General features: G+C 38.0%; 1 protein-coding gene across 1 annotated transcript in view; it reads left to right on the plus strand.

Annotated features, from left to right (window-relative positions):
* The window catches only part of CNTNAP2 (contactin associated protein 2), a 1,378,773-nt gene that overhangs the window by 45,185 nt on the left and 1,310,035 nt on the right, over window positions 1-23,553 (plus strand). The window contains exon 3 of the mRNA XM_047095265.1: window positions 13,999-14,192. Coding sequence (XP_046951221.1) covers window positions 13,999-14,192 — 194 coding nt within the window. The remainder of the gene's footprint in view (window positions 1-13,998; window positions 14,193-23,553) is intronic.

The following is a 23,553-nucleotide window of genomic DNA, read 5'->3' on the forward strand; positions in this document are numbered from 1 at the left end:
AATATAAATAATATCCCCCGTGATGTTAATAAAATAGATCAACCAAAACTTGGATAATAACTGTTAGTTTTAAGGCAATAAGAAATAAAAATCACTTGATAGTATTGCTAATAAATTCAACATAATAGTTTGTATTACATTTCAGCTTTCTTTGTGAATGAAATTAAAGCCTATTTAGTCCAGTCTCCCATCCTAAGTAAAATCTCCCTCTGAAGAGATTCTTATTATCCAGCTTTCACTTGAATATCTCCAGTAATGGGGAGCTCACTACTTTTTGTAATAATCCAGTCTATTGTTGGTGTTATCTATTGTAACATTTTTAAAATTGTTATACTGAATTCTGATCACCTGTAGCTTTAATCCTCTTTTCCTAATACAACCATCTGATGTAGCACACAGAAAATGTCTATTTTATCTTTGTTATAATATTGCCAAGACATTAAAAAATAAGAACATATATAATATACACTGGTCAGGAAATTTAAAAATTGTAGGGCATGTCAATGTTTGAGATTTTCTGAATCAAACTTAATTATTATTTTACATTAATTAGACTTGTGTACATGTGTTTACTTTTATACCCTGGCCCAGGCTGACTTCCTGTGAAGATTTTCTCTTCCTGATGAGAAGAGAAATCATACTGTGCCTTCTATGCAGAACAGGAAGCTCATCATACTTAATTATGAGGCCACATTAGTTTCAGCCGCTGTCCAGCCTTTATGAAATTTCATGCAGCAATATAGTTCTTGTGTCTGAGTTTCATTTTCCTTGTCTATTATAGGATAATCTTAATGTAATATTTGACATTTTATTTTTTATTGTTTAATGTTTATTTACTTGGAGAGAGTGAGAGTGAGTTGGGGGGGGTGCGTGCAGAGAGAGAGAGGGGGAGAGAGAAAATCCCAAGTAGGCTCCACACTGTCAGGGCAGACAGAGTCTGACGTGGGGCTTGAACCCAAGCACCGTAAGATCATGACCTGAGCTGAAATCCAGGGCCGGACACTTAACTGACTGAGCCACCCAGGCTCCCCTTGACATTAAAAACAAACAAACAAAACAAAAAACAAACAAACAAAAAAACAAGTTCACATTCTTCAATCAAAGGTTTTAAAATGTAGTTGACCTGCCAAATTCCTGAAAAAAATATATATATATTGAGAGAGATAGAGACAGAGAGAGAGGAGAGGGAGGAGCAGAGAGACTGAGAGAGAGAGAGAGAGAGAGAGAATCCATTGCCGGGCTCCAACGCAGGAACAGTGAGATCCTGACCTGAGCCGACATCAGGAGTCAGACGCTTAACCAACTGAGCCACCCACGCGCCCTGTTATATATTTTTTAACATATGCACCTAAGCTTGCCTTGCAGTTAAGACTATTTCTCATAACTCAGATAGTCATTTACCTCTGAAGTGATGAATATGTAAAGAAGTCTCCCAACGATTTGCTTTTAATTTTGCCTTATTCCAAGAAAGTTTTGATTTTAATGATGCAATTCATATCTGGATATTATCAACATTATAAACACACCCCCCTGTAAATTTTCATAGCGTTAGGTAGGCAGGACCCTTGGAGGAAGAACTATATTTAATAAGGAAATTTTTGTTCTCTCAGGAAAGTATTTGTTTAAATTTCTTAAAGTCAGCTTGATATTCAGTTTTATTTATTTAAAAAAATGTTTATTTTTTTTTTCAACGTTTTTTTTTTTTATTTATTTTTGGGACAGAGAGAGACAGAGCATGAACGGGGGAGGGGCAGAGAGAGAGGGAGACACAGAATCGGAAACAGGCTCCAGGCTCTGAGCCGTCAGCCCAGAGCCCGACGCGGGGCTCGAACTCACGGACCGCGAGATCGTGACCTGGCTGAAGTCGGACGCTTAACCGACTGCGCCACCCAGGCGCCCCAAAAAATGTTTATTTTTGAGAGAGAGAGAGAGACAGACAGAGAGACAGAGTGTGAGCAGGGGAGGGGCAGAGAGAGGGAGTCACAGAATCCCAAACAGACTCCAGGCTCTGAGCTGTCAGCACAGAGCCCAACGCGGGGTGCGAACCCACGAACCACGAGATCATGACCTGAGCTGAAGTTGGACGCTTGACCGACTGAACCACCCAGGTGCCCCAGTTTTATTTCTTGATCAAATTCCAAAATGTAGAGAACTTGCAGCATGATGAATAATCTGTGGGCAGACTCTACTAAATGTTGAGTCAAGAAGTACATTTTTTTACTTAGTCCAAGCAAAATAGTAATTTCAAAAAGGTGAGTTAAAGCTGCATAATCTAGGTGCAGATTACAATAGAGAAAGCTGGTATTTTTTAATAACGTATTCCAGGTCAATTCGATATCCTCATGGGGCCAGTGGAATGTGGCTTTCCCCTATACTGTACTTAAAAATCAAGGATGCATACTTGTGGGGTTTGTGGCATTGTGTTGCATCATTGAGAAACTTTATATCTCTGTTCTTTTAAATTGTGGAAGATGGAGATTGTCACCCCTTGATTCCCTCTTGTAAAGCTTAAGCATTTTTGTTCCCCTCAAAGAAATACGATGAAATTAGGCACTTTGATCATTTTGGTTGCTCTCTTTGAACATTCTTCATTTTTTTGATCTGTCTTAAAATGTCAATCTCATGAGGTTGAGCATTTTTAATATGTTTTATAAGCATATATTCCTGTGTGTGTGTGTGTGTGTGTGTGTGTGTGTGTGTGAGTTGTGTGCCTGTTAAGATTCCTTGATCATTTCCTAATTAAATATTCTGAATATGTTTTATGGATTTGTGGGACTTATTTGTCCATGTTAGATGTGAGTATTCGCTGGTTATAATATATGTTTGCAAATACCATCCTTCGCTCAGTGATTATTAGCCATTTCACTCTTTTATTAATGCCTTTGGGTAATCAACAGTTTCTAATTTTAATATAATCTCATTTATCCATCTTTTCCTATATAGCTAGTGCTTTGAGTCCTATTAAAGAAATCTTTCCCAACTCTAGGAATATGATGCTATTCTCCAATATCATCTCCTAGAGTCTTTAACGTTCAACCCCTCACATTTGAATCTACCCAGTTTTAACTTGATTTTTAAGTACAGTATAGGGGAAAGCCACATTTCACTTGTTTCCATGAGGATACCCAATTGATCTGAAACACATTATTAAAAAATACCTCCTTTAGGGGCGCCTGGGTGGCTCAGTCGGTTGGGTGTCCGGCTTCAGCTCAGGTCACGATCTCATACTCCATGAGTTTGAGCCCCACGTCGGGCTCTGTGCTGACAGCTCAGAGCCTGGAGACTGCTTCAGATTCTGTGTCTCCCTTTCTCTGCCCCTCCCCCCGCTCACGCCTCTGTCTCTCTCTTTCTCTCTCTCTCTCTCTCTCTCAAAAGTAAATAAATATTGAAAAATATTAAAGTAAATAAATAAAAATAAATAATAAATAAAAAATACCTCCTTTATCTATTATTTCCCTGTGTTACCTGTGTCATGAATTAAGTGATGGTATGCACTGGATACATGTGGTTTTGTTTCAGGAATCAACACGTTTATTTGGTCTATCCTTGCACTCATAACACTTATGTCTTAATTTACTATAGTTTTATGATACGTTGTGTGACTAACAGCATAAGTGTGGTTATCAGAAAAATGAAAATTAAACTTACATTGAGCCAGAATGTCTAAACTAAACTTAGAGAAAAATAAAAGGCTAACAACATCAAATTTTGGCAAGAATGTGGTACAGTAGAAACTCTCATGACATACAGCTTTGTGTATTTGGGGAGGCGGGGGTAAAAGTCGGCTCAACTACTTTGGGAAATTGTTGGCAAAATTGAGTAAAAATGTAAAAATACAAACATTTGTGGACCCACAATACCAGTCCTGTGCATATACCCAACAGAAATGCACAAATAGGTATTCGCAGATGCGAACAAGAATGTGATGGCTGAATTATTCATAATAACTCCAAACTGGAAATATCCACATGTTCAACACTAGAATGGGTAAATAAAGAGAAGTAGATGATACAGTGCAATATTAGACGACAAAGAAAATGAGCAATCTGCAACCTGTTGTGTATTGCTAAATACAACCCCGTGGATGAATCTCTGGAACAATTCATCAGGGAGGAGAACGGTGACCGGATTTGGAAAAGGACACAATGAGAGCTTTTGGGTTGCTGGCAATGATCTCTTTATAGATCTGTGTGGTGATTGCACACTTGTGTTCATTTTGTGGTCATTCCTAGTACAATATGTTCGTGACTTATTCCTTTTTTCTATTTATATGTAAAGCCTTACTAAAAGGCATCAAAAACATTTTGAATGTTGTACCGCGAATATAGTACTGTCGTTAGATGCCATCATTTCCGCCCTGTGTTTTCCACAAAGTAAACGAAGGTTGCGTATTTATTTCTATGCAATATACACCGTAATTATGAACTTGATAACGTACTTGTTCATAACGGCCACCTTAAGTTTATTACTGATGATACAGCAAATTGTGCTGGTGCAAGCTCAGACTTGCAGTCAGTCAAGAGCATTTTACATCATAATCCAGTTAGTTATCCTATTAGGTCTCTCTTCCAGCTTTATGTAATTGACAAATTTCATAAGCGTGTCTTCCATGCCTTAGATAATAAAAATATTAAAAATGACAGTATACAGGACGAAAGCCTGTGGCACATCATTAGAGAGCTCTCTTCAAGTTGACATAGCCATTAATCAACATATTTGGGGCGTAATTATTAACCAATTTTGAGTGTTCCTGAAACTGTTATCTTCCAGACCACATTTTACTGTTTGATATTTGTCAGAGATATGGCCCTAATGCTTTACTAAAATCAAGTTAGAGATATATCTACGGAATTCGCTCCATTCTATTAAACAAGAATGTGATCAAAAAGGAAATCCTTAAGTTCACCAACACCACTTTCAGTGTGACCAACCCCCTCTTTTTTCTTTTATTCTAAATGCTCATAACCCCCAGATTTTGAGGAAGAGCTTTCTTATCTATTTTTTTCTAGATTTACTAAGTCCCTTGCTTTTAATTCATGTGTGTGTGTGTCTAATTTTCTGGTAACTCCTTTGATAAATATTCAGAGAAGCAAGGCTCTATCTAGGAATGATGGCAGCCTCTTGGGATATAATCTGAAAAAGTTAAAGGAGCTCTACCTCTCCACGTATGTCCTAACTTGTCACAGGAGGTAATTCCCTGTCCTCAGTTATCAGTTCTGTTACTCCCAGCATGAAGTGAAAGCTGTCATCTTCGCTGAAGAAGCCAGAAATGGAAGACAAACCATTCTGTTTTCTTGTCATCTAATGATGTCTGATGAAATCACTTCTTTTTCTGTTTTGTTTCAAAATGTACCTTCATACTCTTTTGTTTTCACATTCTGTAAGCATTAATTGTCCCCTATTTGGGGAATGACAGTGGCATTGCCATTTTTGCTTCTCTGGCCCATGACAGTTGTTAATTAATGGCCATGGCCCCCTTTTCTGCTTCCGATCAACAAGTGTCCACACTTGGTTGGAGCCTATTCTGCTACTTCTAAGTAGGTCACATGTCACATCTTCTAGCTGTTCATGTCCCACTGTAAATAAAATCTGAGCTCATTCGCAGGCAACTTCTAGCACGTCTTCAGATGCTAACTGGTTTTTATTTATCCATGAGCTAATTCTCAACTGTATGCTTAAGCTTTATTTGTTTAAATATCGCATTTCCACCAGTCTCATTATTTTAGGCCATCTTTCATTTGCATGCCGTGATATACTTTCCATAATACTTTTACTGAACATGCTTTTCAGTGCTCACAAGATCTTTTCAACCCACAGAATCATGTCTTGTTTTTTTTTTCAATTTTGAAAAAAAGTCTCAATCATTACTTCTTCAAATTCTTCTTCATTACTTTATTTTCTATGTATTTGTTTTATTCCAGAACTTTTTAGACTGATCAGTGAAATTCCCTCTTTGTCCTTCAGGTCTACAAATTGTAACGGCTTTATTGACGTATAATGGATGTATGCTAATATTAACATATTGAAATTGTACAGTTTGATCATTTTATATATGTTACACCTATGAAACCATCACCACAGTCAGGGTAACAAATATGCCCATTACCCCAAGAAGTTTTATTTTGCCACTTTCTATCCTCTTCCTTTGCCCCTCCTTCTCCCCCTTCCTCAAACAATTACTGATCTGCCTTTGTTCCTATATGTTTGCATTTCCTAGAATTCTATATGAATGGAATTGTACCATATGCACTTTTTTCCTTCGGTCCTGGATCCTTTCACTCTGCATAGTTGTTTTCAGATTAATCATGTAGCGTGTACCAATGCCCATTCCTTTTTATTACTGAATACTATTCTGCCATATGGATATATACCATTTGTTAAGCTGTTCATCTGTTGATGAACATGTGGGTTGTTTCCAGCTTTGGGCTGTTACAAGGAGAGGTGCTAAGAACACCATGTACTGGACTTTGTTATGTTTACATGCTTCATTTTTCTCTTGGGAAAATACCTAGGAGGGGGGTGGTGGGATCATATGGTAATTTGTAGGAAGAAGATGTACCTTCCTCCATTCAGAGGATTCTTTGCTCTCAGCTCTGAGAGGTTTCTTCATATGTGTATGCTAATCGTTATTCAGGTGAAGACTTGAGGAAGGCCCCCTGCTGCCCTTTCTTTTGCTTCTGACTCTAACCACCTGGTCTCACAGCTCTGTCTTCTCAACTCAAGGACCCTGCCATGTTCTGCCTGGGTTCTTTCTTATGTCTCATCCTGGAAACCCTGTCAAGATCGGAAGCTGGGAAATAGACCTCACTTCATTTTTCCCATATCTCAGGGATCTCAGCACTTGGTTGCCTCACATCTTATGTCTTGCAAACTGTCGTTCCATACATTTTGTCTGCTTTTTCATTATTTCAGGTGGGAAAGTAAATTCATCATGGAGTCATGTGACTCCATCTTGGTCAAAAGCAGAAGTTCTTGAATTCTAACATGTTTTGTATTTTTCTGTGTTGACTTTTTCTTCTTTTCTTTTGGAGTTTATTTATTTGAGAGAGGAAGGGGCAGAGAGAGAGAGAATCCCAAGCAGACTCCACGCTGTCAGCATAGAGTCAGATTGAGTCAGATTGAGCCCCACAATCCCATGAATCGTGAAATCATCACCTGAGCTGAAATCAAGATTCAGACCCTAAAACAACTGAGCCACCCAGGAGCCCCTGTGCTGACTTTTGTATGAATCCTTCAATATTACCTTTCAGCTGATTGATTCTTTTTGTGATGACATGTAATTTGTGGATTTTCCTCTGATGAAGTTTTCTTTTTCCTATTGATGACTATATTCTTTTTTATTCTAAGATCACTGTTTTTTGTTTGTTTGTTTGTTTGTTTGCTTAGTATCTGTCTGCAAACGTTTTATTTCCCCTGGTTGTGTCTGATCATTACTGCTATTTTTAATGGATGACATTACTTATTTTATATTTTTTGAGAACCTAAAACAAGTATATTTCCATGGTCCTCAATGACTGTTACATCTGGAGTTAATTTCCATTGAACTTTTGATTTCCTTAGCCAGTTTTGTGCCATTTATTGTCTTTCCTGTGGTTTGAAACTTTGGTTTGCCCACTCTTCTTGATGACCAGTCTGTTTGTCTCTCTGTCTCTGTCTCTCTCTCAATTCCCTATCAACTTGTAACTTTCTCTACCCAGCTTCCCACATCTTCAGTCCAGAACCACATCTTACCTGCTTTGCCTTGTGCCTTTGTCTGGGGCTGTTATTAGAGAATCACAGGTCCAATGACTAAGCCAGTGGTGCCGAGCACATGCATACCTGGTTTCTAATTCTCTGGGCATGTTTTCCTGTAAACCATGGATCCAAGCCATAGATCCAAACCATACATCCAACATCCAAGAGCTGTTTCAGTCTCATTTGATAAGAAAGTTTTCCTGGGCTAACTTTCAACCCTGACCCAGGCTTCCTTTCTCTGACACAGATGGGGACACTCCCATCCAACAATATTCCCCAGGAACTAGTGCCCCACCGCCTCTTGTGTATTCCCAGACCCTGACTCCAGCCAGCCTCTGCTTTGGTCCTACTCACTGCTTTGCATTTTGGTTGCATTTCTTGTGCATGGAGATGCCTATCTTATTTTTTATCCTGGCTATGTCTTTTTCAATTTTCTTTTTATCTATCTTATCTAAAAATACTGTATATTTAGAACAGGAGGAGGCCTTCAGGCCTGAACTCATAATGCTATCTTGCCCCAAAGTCTCCTTTTCAATTTATTCTTTTCATCTGATACATATTTCTCAACCAGTTATTAAAGGTAGTTCTATATTTAATTGAAAATTTCTTCTACCTTTTTCTTTTAAATTAGAATCTAGGCTTATAATCTCTGGTGGTGTTACAACCACCCACTTGGGCATCATGTTTATGCAGGAGCCATTTATCACTAGAAAAGAAATTTCAAGCCCTCTCTTGAACCACCTACTAAGTTTTTCTTTTCTCTCAGAGGTACCAACTTACAAATTACAAAGCAGAAAGGGCCATCATCATTATAAGCTTTCACGAAGTTTAGAGTGGTAGTCCCACCCAGTTCTCCAGGTTCTCTGTTATAATTTATCACTCAAGTAACTCCAGTAGAGTGGGAAGCTAGAATACAAACACTGTGCATCTTTATAACACACACACACACACACACACACACACACACAGGAGGGATGTATGCATGTGAGTGAGAGAGAAAAAAGAGAAGAGAGAAAGAGAGGGATGGATGAATGGAAGAAGAATAAGAGAGGGAGAAAAGGGGAGGAAACTGCTTAAGGAATGGTAAAATTTCTATATAAGTGCACATCTTTCAGTTCATGCTAACCATTTACTCGATATCTACTGATATTTTGAGTTCTATTATCTCCAAATGTGAATGAGTGTTGTCTTAGAAACTAAGAGTTTATGACTATTCATTATCTCCACCTCCTCTACCTCCTCTTGAACTTGGCAATTTTTTTCCTTTGTGCTATCACGGTCTCCACTGGGAACACATTTGCCCTGTTATACTCTCCACAATATGTTGGGGAGCACTTCTGCTCTCTTATACCCTATTTTCCTGAGGTTTTTGTGATGAAAGAGTTATCATCCTTAATCCTTGGATCGATAGAGGTTACACATTTCACAAGTCAAATGAACAAAGTAATCAACTTCCCCAAATTACATTGCTTTATAGATCAAAGAGAAAGAGGAAACTTTTCATCGATCTTTCCACCATGTTCTTCACAAAAGCCTGACATTTGCCCTCCCCTTGAGGTTAATCACTATTCTCTCCACATAGACTTCTGTAAAGGAATAACTTTGAACTTATAGTTTCCCTTCTTTTAGAATTTTGCTTCCCTTAAAGTGGACAATAAATTCTACTTTTTAAAGTAGCGAGATTAATGGGATTAAGTCATTGGGTTTTTAAATTTTTTTTTAATTAAAAAATTTTTAATGTTTATTTTTGAGATAGTGAGCACGTATGAGTGGGGGGGGGTTGTGGGAGAGAGAGAGGGAGACAGAGGATCTGAAGTGGGCTCTGTGCTGATAGCAGAGAGCCGGATGCGGGGCTCAAACTCACAAACCATGAGATCATGACCTGAACCAAAGTCGGATACTTAACCGACTGAACCACCCTGATGCCCCTGGGATTAAGTAGTTGTATGTTTATTGCCTCCTTATTGAAAAATCGTAATGCAGCAAAAAATGGGTAACTTAAGAAAATTTATACTGGAATATTTTTTGAGGAGTAGTTAGGGGAAACATTCTCAATTTCAGCCAGCAATTAATTGCTCATATTTTCCCCTTTTCAGTCATTGTGATGATTTCTTATTTACTTCAATGACCAAAGTACCGCATTGCTCTTAGTAACACAGAGACAGAACTTTATACAGTTAGCTGGAGAATTTCTCCTAAATTTGGAACAATATATCTAACAGATAAGAAAATATATTTATAATCTCTTGATTACTCAGTACTTATTATCCCAGAAGTTCATCTACAGCTCCTCTAAATTACAGAATTCTATGTAAAATAAGCGTGTGGATGATGCATCACTATAGGGAATTTTAGATACTACAAGAGGGGAAAGGCAGCATAGAGATAATGCGCAAAGATAGAGACAACTAACTCCCATTGTTAGGGAGCGGATTCTCGGAAGAGTGGTTCCAAGGAGGTGTTGCAGATTGGATTCCCCAGGATACAAATTCTAACATGGAGAAGAGCATGTAGGGAATTTATTACAGAGTACTTTTGGGGATGGAAACCTGTGGGAGATAAGGGGATGAAGCAGGAAAAGGCAGAGGGAGAAGTTGAGATGCAATGGAGTGTCAATGGAGGCTTCACTGAGTTCTGCAAACTAAGATGACCCACCAGAGTTTTCCCAAGTTGACCGGCCATTATATCTGTATGACCCCAAGAAGGAATGTGCCCTTGGATAGAGTGTCTCTTTTTTACTCAGGGAGTTCCTAAACAGGAATTACAGCTAACGACAGTCTCTAGACAATAACTGAGGGAAGAATTCCTCCTTTCATAAAGAACAACCTGAATGACGTCCACTGCAGGAGGTAATGTTTTCAGTAAACAGGCTGGTACTTGAAGGAGAAGTGAGTTTCTCAGTTGTACTGGAACATGTCACACCCTTGTTTCTCTGGCTGCTTCATCCTAACAACAGCAGAGGTATTTCTAACAGAGGTGTATGGCCTGCAAAGCCTAAAATATTTAGTATTGAACCCTCTATAGAGGAAGTTTGCCGACCTTTGATATAGGGTTACTACCGTCAAGCAGTATTATACCACACCCTAGTAACATGAGGACCTCGATACATAATATATCTGTGCTGGCCCCGGTCCTTTGTGCACTTGTCGTCGTATGTTTTACTTCTACCTCTGTTAAAACCTTCTAATTCACGGTCACTATTTTTGTTTTAAACGCTCAATTATCTTTTCAACGTTTATTTATTTTTGGGACAGAGAGAGAGACAGAGCATGAACGGGGGAGGGGCAGAGAGAGAGGGAGTCACAGAGTCGGAAACAGGCTCCAGGCTCTGAGCCATCAGCCCAGAGCCCGACGCGGGGCTCGAACTCACGGACCGCGAGATCGTGACCTGGCTGAAGTCGGACGCTTAACCGACTGCGCCACCCAGGCGCCCCTCAATTATCTTTTAAAGAAATTTGAAAACATGAACAAATGCTTTGTATTTACTGTTGCGTCTACCATTATCAGCATTCATTTCTTGATACGAGTTTCAATATGGTATGAGTAAATACGATGTGATATGAGTAAATGTGATATGTATAAATATGAGTAAATGTGATATGATATGAGTAAATATGAGTTTCAATATGGTAAATTTGTCTGGAAGCTGAAACGTGTACATTTCTTAAAGTATGTACCTATTGGTGATGAATTTTCTCAGCTTTTGCCCTAAATATCATTTATTTTCATGTTCAAAAGATATTTTTGCTGGATATAGAACATTAGATTGACATATGTTTTTTCCCTTTCCTTTTCATCATAACAGGTAATGTCATTCTGTTGTCTTTCACCTTGCATCATTTTTGCTAAGATATTATTGTCCTCTGGCTACTTTTGAGATTTTTCTCTTTAGCATTATTTTTTTAACCAATTGGTTATGATGAGACTTGGTGTTTTGTTTTCTACTGTATTTATCTTTTTATCCTGCTCACAGCTCAGTGAATTCCTTAGATATCTAGGTTTATTATTTTTCAGCCACTGTTTCTTCAAATTGATTTTTTTCTGCCTCAATCTCTACCTTCTCTGCTTTTAGTTCTCTATTTGCATGATTGTTAAGACACTTAATATTGTCCTGCAGGCCACTGGAGTTGTGTCCATTTTTAAGCCTTTTGTCCCTTCTGAGCTACAATTTGAAGGGTTTATGTGGCCCTGGATTCAGACATTAATGTTTCCTTCTTAGTTTCTAATCCAGTACATGTTTTATTTCAGGTATAAACATGGTTCAGAAACTTCTATTTTGTTCCCTTTGTTTATCTTTTCCCCATTAATATCTCGTATTTGTTTCTTCACTATTTGTATATTTTCTTTCAAATAATGAACTAATGTATAAGCTCAGTGTTAAAGTCCTCGTCTGCTAATTTTATCATCTCTGTCATTCTATTGGCTGTCTTTGCTCTGGTTGTAAGTCATTTTTTCCTGCTCCCTGAAATGTCCGATATTTTTTTAAAAAATCTATACTGAGCATTATGGATGCTCTGTCACTGAGCTTCTTCTGACCATTCATGGCTTTCCTTAATGAAGTGCTGCATTTTGACTGAGCAAGGAGTTAATTTATTTGTAGGTCAGACATCCTTTTTCAGGCTTATTACCAATCTTTGTTCAGGTGTGTCCTGAGTAGCCCTTATTTTAGGACTCAATCATCCTAATCTTTCTGAGACATCTGCTAGATGCCTAGCATTGTTCCAAAAACTTCTCTCAATCTTCTTTAGTGTGAAATGAAACTACTCCTGGCCCTGTTCACCTTTCGCTTGTTGTTCATTTCATAATTGCCTTGACCTGGGCTTGTGGAATCTTGGTCTGCAAATACACAGCGTGCTATTCATACAAAGTCTGGTCCCCAGAGGTTCTCTGGTGATGCTATGCAGATTTTCAGGGCTCTTTCTCTTTACAGCTGCCCCTTCCCTGGTACTTTGTGCTACAGATTCCATCTGTAGGATGGAGCTTTGATTTTGATGTATCTTCATCTCAGTGACACTGCTGAACTCTGTTTGGGACACTCTTCCATGTGCCAAAATCCAGAAAGTGAACCAGGCATCACCTTATTTGTTTATCTTCTCTTGTGGATCAGGGATCCTGCACTGTCTGTTGTCTAATCCCTATAAAGGGTAATTTTATACATTTTGTAGTTATGTGATTTTTTTTATGGCAGGAAGGGTATTCTATCATAGCTGAAAGCAGAAATAAGCCATATAAACATCATTAAATGAATGATATATCTGTGATGATTTACAAAATGATTTCTCTTACCGTGGTCCTCATAGAATAAATTATTTTATTGTCAGCTTTTAAGTTTTTTTTATTTGAAAAGTGATGCATATATATATCTAAATACTGTACATTGGATGATTTATTGAATATTTCATTATCATTTGCTCCCATTGGTAGCCAGATTCACTCAAAAAATTATTTTGCTCCTTAGCACTAAGCATTATGGCATATTTTCTGTAATGTATTTATGTACAACCATCGTTATTTTCCATAGTGGTATAGACTAGGAGTATTGCTGTTCCATATTAATGTTCTATTTCTAAAGATAGTTTTACCTTTTTGTTATCTGACACTTATTATATTTTACCAAAAGGAGTTTTACTTCATTTGGTAACTGAAATGATTTTCCTAGAAATGTTGTTATCAAGAGGCATTGGTTGTTTATCTCTTAAATGTTAGTGAACGAATTACCTGATTAGCTATATACCTTATTTCTCATGAGTACAGAGCTTAATGTAAGATTAGGCCTCATCTTAAGAACTATGAGTATTCTTTGGGCTCCCAAATTTTTAAAGCAAAATAGACTTTAGAGTTGTACATAATTGCTTTTTGTTCCATTTGTAATCTACTCAAACATAAAGCCCCACATGAGGAATTAATAGATTGTTACATTTTTTTTCCTAGTGATTTTTAGTTGAAGAATTCATGGTAAATTGATCAACCCTCAGCCAATTAGACTCTGACATGTACTAATAAGATCTAATTGAGGAATGATGAAGACATTTGCTCAGGAGAAAATGAGCACATAATTACACCATAAAGAGGTTAGAGTATCAATGTTACCCAGCTGGAAGAATATTAGTTGAAGTCCCAATGGCATCTATAAAGGACACTCCATAATATGTCTATGAATGTTGCACTGCTAAGGCCAATTAAAAGATGTAGATAAATCCATTATCAACAGTAGAATTTCAGCTCTAAATATCTGTTTTCCTCTCTTGCCTTAACCTTCTTCAGGTGCTGGGGGATGGTCTCCATCCGACAGTGACCATTACCAATGGCTTCAGGTTGACTTTGGCAATCGGAAGCAGATCAGTGCCATTGCAACCCAAGGAAGATACAGCAGCTCGGACTGGGTGACCCAATACCGCATGCTGTACAGTGACACTGGGAGAAACTGGAAACCCTATCATCAAGATGGGAACATCTGGGTGAGTCACCGTCAGAAAGGCAAACACAGAATTGAGTGGCAGATGTGTGACCTCAGCCTGTCCAGGTCCTGGCACGATCTGGGGAGGTGGAGAGGGTTTGGTGGTGGCCTGGCTGAAGGTTTATCTTGTCAGTTTTGTTTCTCGTCTTTGTGTTCGTGTCCTCTGGTACTTGCTGAGAGAGAAAAAAATGTGAGCAAAGCAAAAGGAGGTGGGGAAATGGATCAGAATCCCAGTGTGCCCTGCCCCACCTCTTGCCTTTCCTAAATGGTAGAAAACCCTTATCTTGCAGAGTGGATGCGTCCCCCTTCCCTGGTTTCTAGTATATTTCACAGAAATCAAAATCTCCCAAGAAACCTGTGTTAAACCTGAAACAAACAAACAAAAAAAGATAAATAATTTCATGATAGTAGGGTACTAGAATTTTGTTAAACACGGTATTTCAAGTTACTATATTTTTTTCTGGAGTACAGAACGGAAATGGTACAAATTGTACCAATATACCAAAGTGAGTTAAGGATATAGAATAAAAAAAATCCTGACTTAGGTTTTCATTCCTTACTCCCCCTCGCTCTCGGTTGCCTCAGACTGTTTCTGTTTGGAGGTATTTAGTTAAATCACTAAAGGACAACATGAGACAAGGTCTACTGGCAACAGAGCTTGGATGAACTGGAGGGCACTGGGCAGGGGGCTGTGGAGTCTGAAGCACTTTACCACCTGCCAGAAGCAAGTTCAGTTTGTCTTTTGCTTTAATCCGGGCCTGTTCGGACGAAGCACCATTTACTGAGTTACTGACCATTTATGTATAAAGATAAAAATCAGATAGAAAAATGGTTTTGTTTTGTTTTGTTTGTTTTTTTTTAAAGAAAAACCAAATGGAAGACCAGCCGTAGCTCTGGAGCACGTCAGGCAACACCCTCAACATCCCCTCCCCCAAACAGTTTTAATTTTTTTAAATGTTGCTGGTCCTCACTCTGAGGTGTATACACTTGTCACTGTTTGTCTGACCAAAGCCATCAGGAAGCCATTCATTCATCCAGTCAGTCAGTCACTCAGTCAGTCTTGTTGATTGAAAAAATAGTTTCCTCTGGCTGCAATTTCTGCCCAAGGCTCAGGGCAAGGAGTCTTAATATGCGCTGTCCATTCGAATCACCTAAACAGGTTTTAAAGTTCATGGATTCCAGGTACACCCAGATCAATGAAATCCAAATTGTGTAAATAGAAATTAGGTTAATGACAATGATAGCTTTTTTTGAAGACAGAGATCTTCCAATTCAGGTAAAATATTGAATTGTGAGAATATAATTTAGAGGAGTAGGAACAGTAATATAGGGCAAGAAAAGAAATGCCCCATATTTTATTATAGGCCATTATTATATTAGTGGTCTAGACCTTTATTGAAGATCTGTATTTACTTCATTCTGTTATTATGAGAGAAAAATAGTTTAAACCACTTACTCTTAAAATATTTCAGTTAAACTGGAAAGTTGTGTGACTCCAATCAAATGTTCAGCACGCTTGAATAAATTATTTTAAAATACTAAATTTCGAGGGATCTAGTCTAGTTTAATTATTTAGAAAAGCATCCATAACCAAAGCCAAGTAAAGCCATCAATGTTAAACAGGAAGAAAGAAGGAGGAGAAAGAGGAGGTTCACTTCTTAAATTGCGTCCTTCACAGTATTAGGTAGAGTGCTGGGGATTTTCAACCTGATTAATGCCCCTCCCCCTTAGAGAACTTATATTTTAAAAATCCTCCAGTAATCTGTGTGAGGAGACAGAGTTTAGAGCTCCTAGTTTGGGTAGGTGGTCATCTCTATAGCAGGAACCAGTGTTCGTAACTGGTGTGTAAAATAAGGATATAATGCTCTGATAATAAAAAGTCCTCCAGAGTAGTTCTTTAGAAATAGCTTTTACCAAGCCATGATGATATGACAAAAACATGTGTATATTGAGATGGATAAGCTGTAGGAAGCAAGAAGTGGAGAAAATGTCTCTTTATGGAAAGTCTTCCTCTTACAATTAAGGTAATTCAAAGCCCCAAACCTAATCTACAGAGAAGTAATTTTCAACTAGAATAAACTAGAAAACTTTAAAATGTGTGGCTGTGTGGGTCCCACTTCTGGAGATTTGGTTTAGTCAGTCTATGGTGTAACCTAGGCATCAGGATTTTAAAGTTCCCCAGGTCATTGTGATGGATAGCCAACACTGAAAACCGTATTTTAGATGTTTTCTGGCCTATAGGGAGGGTGGGGGTGGAGGAAGGTTATTGTGACATTAGGTTTTATTGTGATATTAGATATTAGGTTGTTAGAAAGGACCTTCCTCAAAGTTTAGCAGAGAGAAAGAGTCTGACCCCACAGACCAACCAGACAACTGCGAGTAGACAGTTAAGGTTCAGAACACAAATTCTGCCAGTAAAGCATTCATTGTTTTCCAACTCTCTGTGGACTCTAACTTGAAATCAGATTATCATGTTGGTGAAATTATTTGAGGGCTGCAAACTGGACTCCAAACAATCTTGCACGTTTCTGTTTTTGTAAAGTGTCCATCCCATGATTAAGAGTGCCCAGTCCTCTCCTATCGTAGTGAGAGTGATGGCTGCTAAAATACAGAGGTATTTGGGCTTTACTTTACTTACCATGTACGTAGCAGTTAGGGATAGCTCATTCTGACTAAATACAGAGACGTAAGTTCAAAGAGCTAAGAAAGGTGGAATTTTCCAGGGTGAGTTGGACTCTTGGTTTACATAAGATACCAAGTGTTGGGTGAAGGAGACAAGGCCATGAAATGGAAATATCACCAACTGTGAATGAAGGTAGACCACATCTCCATTCAGGGCTCTCCACCTCTTCTGATGGTGTGGAGTGTATTGTTTCCTGCCATTCTGACGTTCGTCTTGTTTCTTCCTTTCAAGTCCTATATGTGTATTTTTGTTGTTAAAAATAAGTATGCGAGGAGTGACTATTTCTACGTGAAAGTGTAGTGAGCTACTTATGAAATTATAGAACTCAAAACAAGTGTGAGACAGAAACTATATGCTGTGAAATATTTTTGAGTGCCAGTGAGCCTGCAACATAATGATTATGGTTTCATCGTCGCTAATGTGGAAGTAGTCCATTGCTCTGACGTATTCTAAACGAAGTAAAACTCGTTTTCTAAAAATTCTTGAGGACTTTAGAGCTATGTCTTAGCATGCATTGAGTGATTAACATTTAGCAATTACAGATCTCGACGAAAATATGTTTTGGACGTAAGTTTATTAAACATTAAATATTAAATTTTATTGTAGTCCGACTACTGCTTAACATGATGTGTATTGCACTTAAACGAAAGAGATTTCTGAAACAGATTTGGGTAGCCATTTGATGGACAACACCCTATACCATGGGAAGTTTCAGATAGTGAAACATTTTTTAAGCTGATCTGGTTAGGAAGTTGCTTTCCTCAGCCGTTCCTAAAATGATTGATCACCTGAGAAGAAGACACATTAATGGGAATCCAATCACTTAAGTGTTACTTTGAACAAATGTCAAATGGTTATTCCTTCTGCAATTATAGGGGGATGGACAACACAGCCAGTTCTTTTGTCATATTGTTATTAAATGTTCCTGTGGAGAATCTATTGGATAATATGTTAAAATACGTGAAAAACAAGTCCTGTCGACGAGAAATTATGACAGCTTAACAAGATTTTAAAGTCGTGAATCTAACTGTGGAATCTGATTGTGAAATGATGATGGCTCTTGAAAATATTCCTGAAGAATGGTTTATCTGAATATTTAATACTCAAAGATGTGAGTTGCTAAATGTGCTTGGCTAGTCAAACCTTCTCATTCCTCAGTGATAATCCTAGGCATAATGGAATTCTTTATACTTTATTCACAATGCCATTTCCTTCTCTTCAGAGTTTTCTTTCTAATGTAGAAGAAAAATACGTATAGATTGGTAAAATCGCCTACCCCTCCCCCCCCCCGCCGAAAAATCATTCCATTTGCATATTCCACAAACTCTAATTTGCATACTGCTCTTGAGGTGTTTTCTGGTTTCCTAAGTATAATCTGTAGGAGAGAGAGGAAATAGTCTGAGCATTTCTTATCAAAAGTCCATTCAGCATTACATTAAATAAGAATTCCAGCAGATTTTTGCTGGGAGGCTGCATTTAGTTTTGCTTGGGAAATTCAATTACCGGTTTTTGAATGCAGATATTTGGATCCAAAATAGGAAATTGAAGTATTAATAGTGAATGCCTTCTTTACCTACCATTATTGTTTTGCAGGAGAGTAACATAGTACAAGTTTACCTATAACTTAAATGTAGTTTTTCTTTTTAAAAAATTTTATTAAATGGTGAGAAAATGCTTGTATATCCCTAGTTATTTTTTAAAGGAGTTTTATCCCCTTTGTTGATAGTAGGCAGCTTTCAACCAGAGATCAGTGACCACTGAATTTATTAGATGGAGAATCCCACAGAACAGAAATGTTTACTATATTTACATTACATCATTACATATTTATCAAGAATATAGGAATATATAAGCCCATATTCTCTAAGCAATATTAAATAAAATATTAATTTGCTAGGTGAGTTAGAAAACCTGGATCTCTTACACGCTTTTTTCCACATACGTACTCACACAAAAAACTTCATTGTTTCTAACACATTTGAAACATTTAAAAATACGAAAAGCAAATAACAGCACATTAATTGATTAAATTCTTTGTTTTTTGAATATCAATTCAACAGCTGGAATATGTATTCTCTACCTCCTTTTTAATCAAATATCTTACCAACTGATATCTACATAATAAAAGTTCCTAAAACATCTTTGTAGGTTGTAGGTAAGTAGGTTCACTTAGTAGGTTTCCCTAAGTGAAAGCCAAGGTTTGGATTCAAAAGGACTGAATTCAAGTATCTGGGTTCGTATATTCAGTTTATAAACTCGGAGAAGTCACTTGGGAGTAATGTCTCTTGGGAGGTTTACATGAGATTATGTAAGTAAAGAAATTCATCAAGCTATAGAGATTGAGAAACATGTACGGTATCACGTGCCTGTATAGAAGCATCTACAAAACTCGTAGCATTCTACAAACTTAGTGTAGTGTTTCTTTTCAGTGAGAGTATCTGCTATGATCATTTGAGTTTAGTCCCCCTCTATCCTTTCCAGATATATTCCACCTCTGTTTACTCTTATTTGTGGTTTAAAATATCTGAAAAAATTTTGGTGACGGAAGCCTGACTTAAAACGAGAAGGGAGATGTAAGCACACCTCTGGCGTATCTTCCAATGAACAAATGGAGTGAAGCCATCGATTGACAGTGTGGTTCCGGCTGGGCTTGTAGAGCATGTCTGGTAGGCCTAGCTCAGTGCCAAGTGCCTTCGCAGTGCTTGGAAGGAATTATTTGTTAACATAATGATGGTCATGTGTCCAATGAGCCATGTAAGGGGATATTGGGTAAAAATGAAAGAATTATTCTGTCCTCTCTTTTCAACCATTTGTATAGTGGTTGCGTTGATTTTCCAAATCACTTCCAAATCTGTTCCAGTTATAAACGTAAAGCACAACTACTTCGCAGTTCAATAGTATACTTAGACTCTTTTGAGCCACTCTAGAAATTTTTCTCTGCCTTTGGAACTACAGAGGAAGATAACCATCCCTCTCGCTTGCTCTTGTAACTTCCATCAGATGGTAACATCCCTTCTTCACTTAGGACACTAATGCAATATGTCTCAACAGTAGCTGTGAACTTACTTGTTGATGTATGCACGTGCGTTGTGGTTGCAATCCATTATTTGGGGAAAGGACTAGGCAGGCATATTCAGAACAAGTTTATGGGTAACTTATTGAGAAATAAGACATAGCAGAATAATCTGCATTAAACCCTTTCTAAAATGGCCCTTGATATAAACAGGATAAGCATCTTTAGGACTTGTATAGAAAAAAAAATAATTTCCAGGGTGAATTTAGAATAAGCTTCTTATTTCTGTGAAATACATTTTTTCTGTTTACACCCCTCTTAGGCTGGGAGGTATTTTTAAAATCTCATGAATTTTAATAAGTTGAGTGGATATTCCAGATCCTTCTGCATATACTATAATGCCTCTAGTAGTGAATGTTGATCACCTTTCCAAATCCACATTTGTATTGTGAGATTCTCATTTTAAGGGGTCATAGGGTTTTGTCTTGCATCACCTTTTGAGTCATTCAATATTGTACACATAGACACATGTGGAAGAACCATTCTAGCCAATGTGGTTATGTGTTTAATTTTTGCCAAAAATCTGGAAGATAAAAATAAGGTGGCATTAATAATAGTGACATACACTGGTAGGTAAAGGAAGATGATATCATCTTATATGATATGGCTTCTTACAGGCAATGAAGTAACAGTATATTATTCTTCACAGTGTAGCGCATTTTTCACTGATGAGTTAAAACGAGGTATATGTAATCATTATTCTAAAATTTTTAAGTATATTTGATTGCTTGAAGAGCATGCTGAAAGAGAAAGTGGTCTCATTAAGCAAAATGATATTAACAGGTGCTTTATTTTGCTCTGGGCTTGAATAATGGAGACGCTGATATTTGTCTCGTGAGACTAAGGTTGGCTTTAGGTGACAAGGGATTGAATGAGTCCAGGTGAATGCAAATTTATATAAAGCGTTGATAGATAGGTACCTGCAAATATTCTGAAGAATAATAATGAATAATATCGTTTCAGATGAGCGTGTCTACCCCACTCAAGTTGGAGCTTGGTGGAAGTTAGGAGAGTAGCAGTATGTCTCCATGGGAGAACGTAGGGCAATGACAAAATGTGCTGTTTGGTGGCCACAAGTCCCTGAGAGGCAGTGGAAATCGCAGCTCCCTGGTGCACTGTGGCACCGGACCACCTTTCACAGAGATCTGTGTGGCTTGAGGAGATTTCTTAACCTTTCTGGGCTTAAATCTCTTCACCTGTAAAATGTAGCTAATAACACCCCTTACTTCCTTTACCTCAACAGAGATTACAGGTATTAAGTTAATAATCCATGTGAAGAGCTTAGGAAAATACGTGGCGCATATTAAGCACGCCACTATAATCACGTTACATAAATTTGTGACTTCCAGGTGCATTGCTGTCATATTGGATTGGATCTGTCCTTGGAAATTCAAAATGGCCTGTTACTTTCACTTTGTAACAGCTTTTCCGTATTAACATGTTGGCATGTGTATTGTAATACATCTGTGCTTCTCTGCTTGAAAGGACTAATAACTCATTTTTAAGTATAACTGAGAACGCTAATTTCATTTACGTCACTTGAATCATGATCGTCCCGTGGAGTCTGAGGCACCGCAGTACAAATTGTGTCTGAGCAGTTCTTTCAGATCTGTTTTCTATTAAACTTCGGTGAAAATACGACCGCGACGTTTCCATCAGACCTAGCTTAATAAATTCACTTTTATTGACTTTGGAAATCAAGGAAAATAAGCCATTTTTGCCTACAGTCCTCCTGCGTATCTTCTTAGGCTAACTCAAAAGAGTAAGATAAGCAGATCGCAAAACAGGCTTTGTAAGAATTAGCTAAGACAGGTTATGCTGGTTAGCCATGAAAATGGAAAGCCAGACAGAGCGAGGCGCTATCTGAGTGTCTTGAATCAGCAACAACAGCATCACCTGAGAGCTCGTTAGATATTCAGAATCCAGGGACCCAGCCCATACCTTTAAAACCAGAATATACAGTTTGGCAATATCCACAGGTGATTCATATGCAGGTTAAGGAGAGAGTGTGTTGTTTTCCATATTTGAGCAGCTCTTGCCAGGAAGAAGAACTAGAATTGGACCCTATGTCTCCAAAGCAAAAGGCAGAATTAGAATTAGAATTTGCAGTGCAAACTGCAGAAGAAGAGCATAAGCTTTGATGAAAAGGCACTTACTGAGCACCTACTGTTTACTAAGGGTTGGAGATAAACCACAGTCAGTTTCTTCTAGGGGCAAAAAATCTAGAGGCAATGCTAAACATATAAGTTTATGATTATATTTTATGGTTATATGTGTTTTAATGGAAAGAGACTTGCACAGGTTGTTCTGGGAACACACATACACACATATGCCTCATTCATAGTGGTTGAGGGTCATGGTCAACAAAGACTTCTTGAGTTCCTAAATATTTTTGGCTAAGTAGATAAGGAGCTGGTGATGTAGAGAAGAGAAGCAAAAGGTCATTTCCAGCAGATGAATCTTCTGAGATAGGTAGGGATGGATCGTAAGACACTATAAATAATAACATCTTTTCCAACTTACAAACAAACAAAAATCTGACTTTTCTGTAAAATTCTAAAATCATATCCTTTAAATCAATCATGTAAATTTGGATATGTAAATATCCAACTTTGAAAGAATGTTGGTGTCGACTAGGGTGCATCTCTGTACTACTCATAATGCAGAGTTCACTGCCAAGCACATAATAGATGCTTAAGAGTGTACAATTGAATCGAAGTACCTCATTTTGAAGATAAATGGGCTGAAGCTAAGAGGCATGATGTTACTTAAACCTGAGCTACACATCCAGTTACAATGACCCCAGTACTCAATAGGGAGACGTGTACCTATTTTCAGTTTATCAAGAAGCATCATTATTATAGTGACCGTTTGCTTATTTTGACTACATGAAAGCAATTTGATTGCATACACAACAAGGGGCACCTGGGTGGCTCTGTCTGTTGAGCCTCCGACCTCTTCTCAGGTCATGATCTCATGGCTTGTGAGTTCGAGCCCCGCACTGGGCTCTGTGCTGACAGCTCAGAGCCTGGATCCTGCTTCGGATTCTGTGCCTCCCTCTCTCTTTGCCCCTCTCCCACTCATTCTGTCTCTCTCTCAAAAGTAAATAAAAATATTAAAAAATTTTTAAATAAAAGAAATATTTAGAGGACAAGAAAGCATGAGATCTGGAGCTGGACTTTAAATATCAAAACCCTACCCCAACACTTAGTGAATGTTTAACTATGTTAATGAACCTTTTATGGGCCTTACTTAGTTGCCTTAGTTGTAAAAGGGATAAAATAGTATCTGTCTTATGGGTTTTTAAGAGAATTAGGTAAATTAATCGAATTTCTTGGAACAATGCACCATAATTATAGGCTCATCTTCTTGTCTTCTCATTTCACCCCCTCCTAATTGTTTATCAGCATTGTTATTACTATTATCATTAATAATTATAGAGTACTTGGGATGCCTGAGTGGTTCAGTTGGTTGAGCATGTGACTGTTGATTTTGGCTCAGGTCATGATCCCAGGGTCACGGGATCGAGTCCCATGAGGGGCTCTGCACTGACAACACGGAGCCTGCTTGGGATTCTCTCTCTCCCTCTCTCTCTCTGCTGCTCCC

Source organism: Lynx rufus, unplaced genomic scaffold, assembly GCF_022079265.1.
Source record: "Lynx rufus isolate CCGP_SWC_20201006 ecotype Redwood Valley unplaced genomic scaffold, mLynRuf1.p SCAF_4, whole genome shotgun sequence".
In the NCBI taxonomy this organism is placed as follows: domain Eukaryota; kingdom Metazoa; phylum Chordata; class Mammalia; order Carnivora; family Felidae; genus Lynx; species Lynx rufus.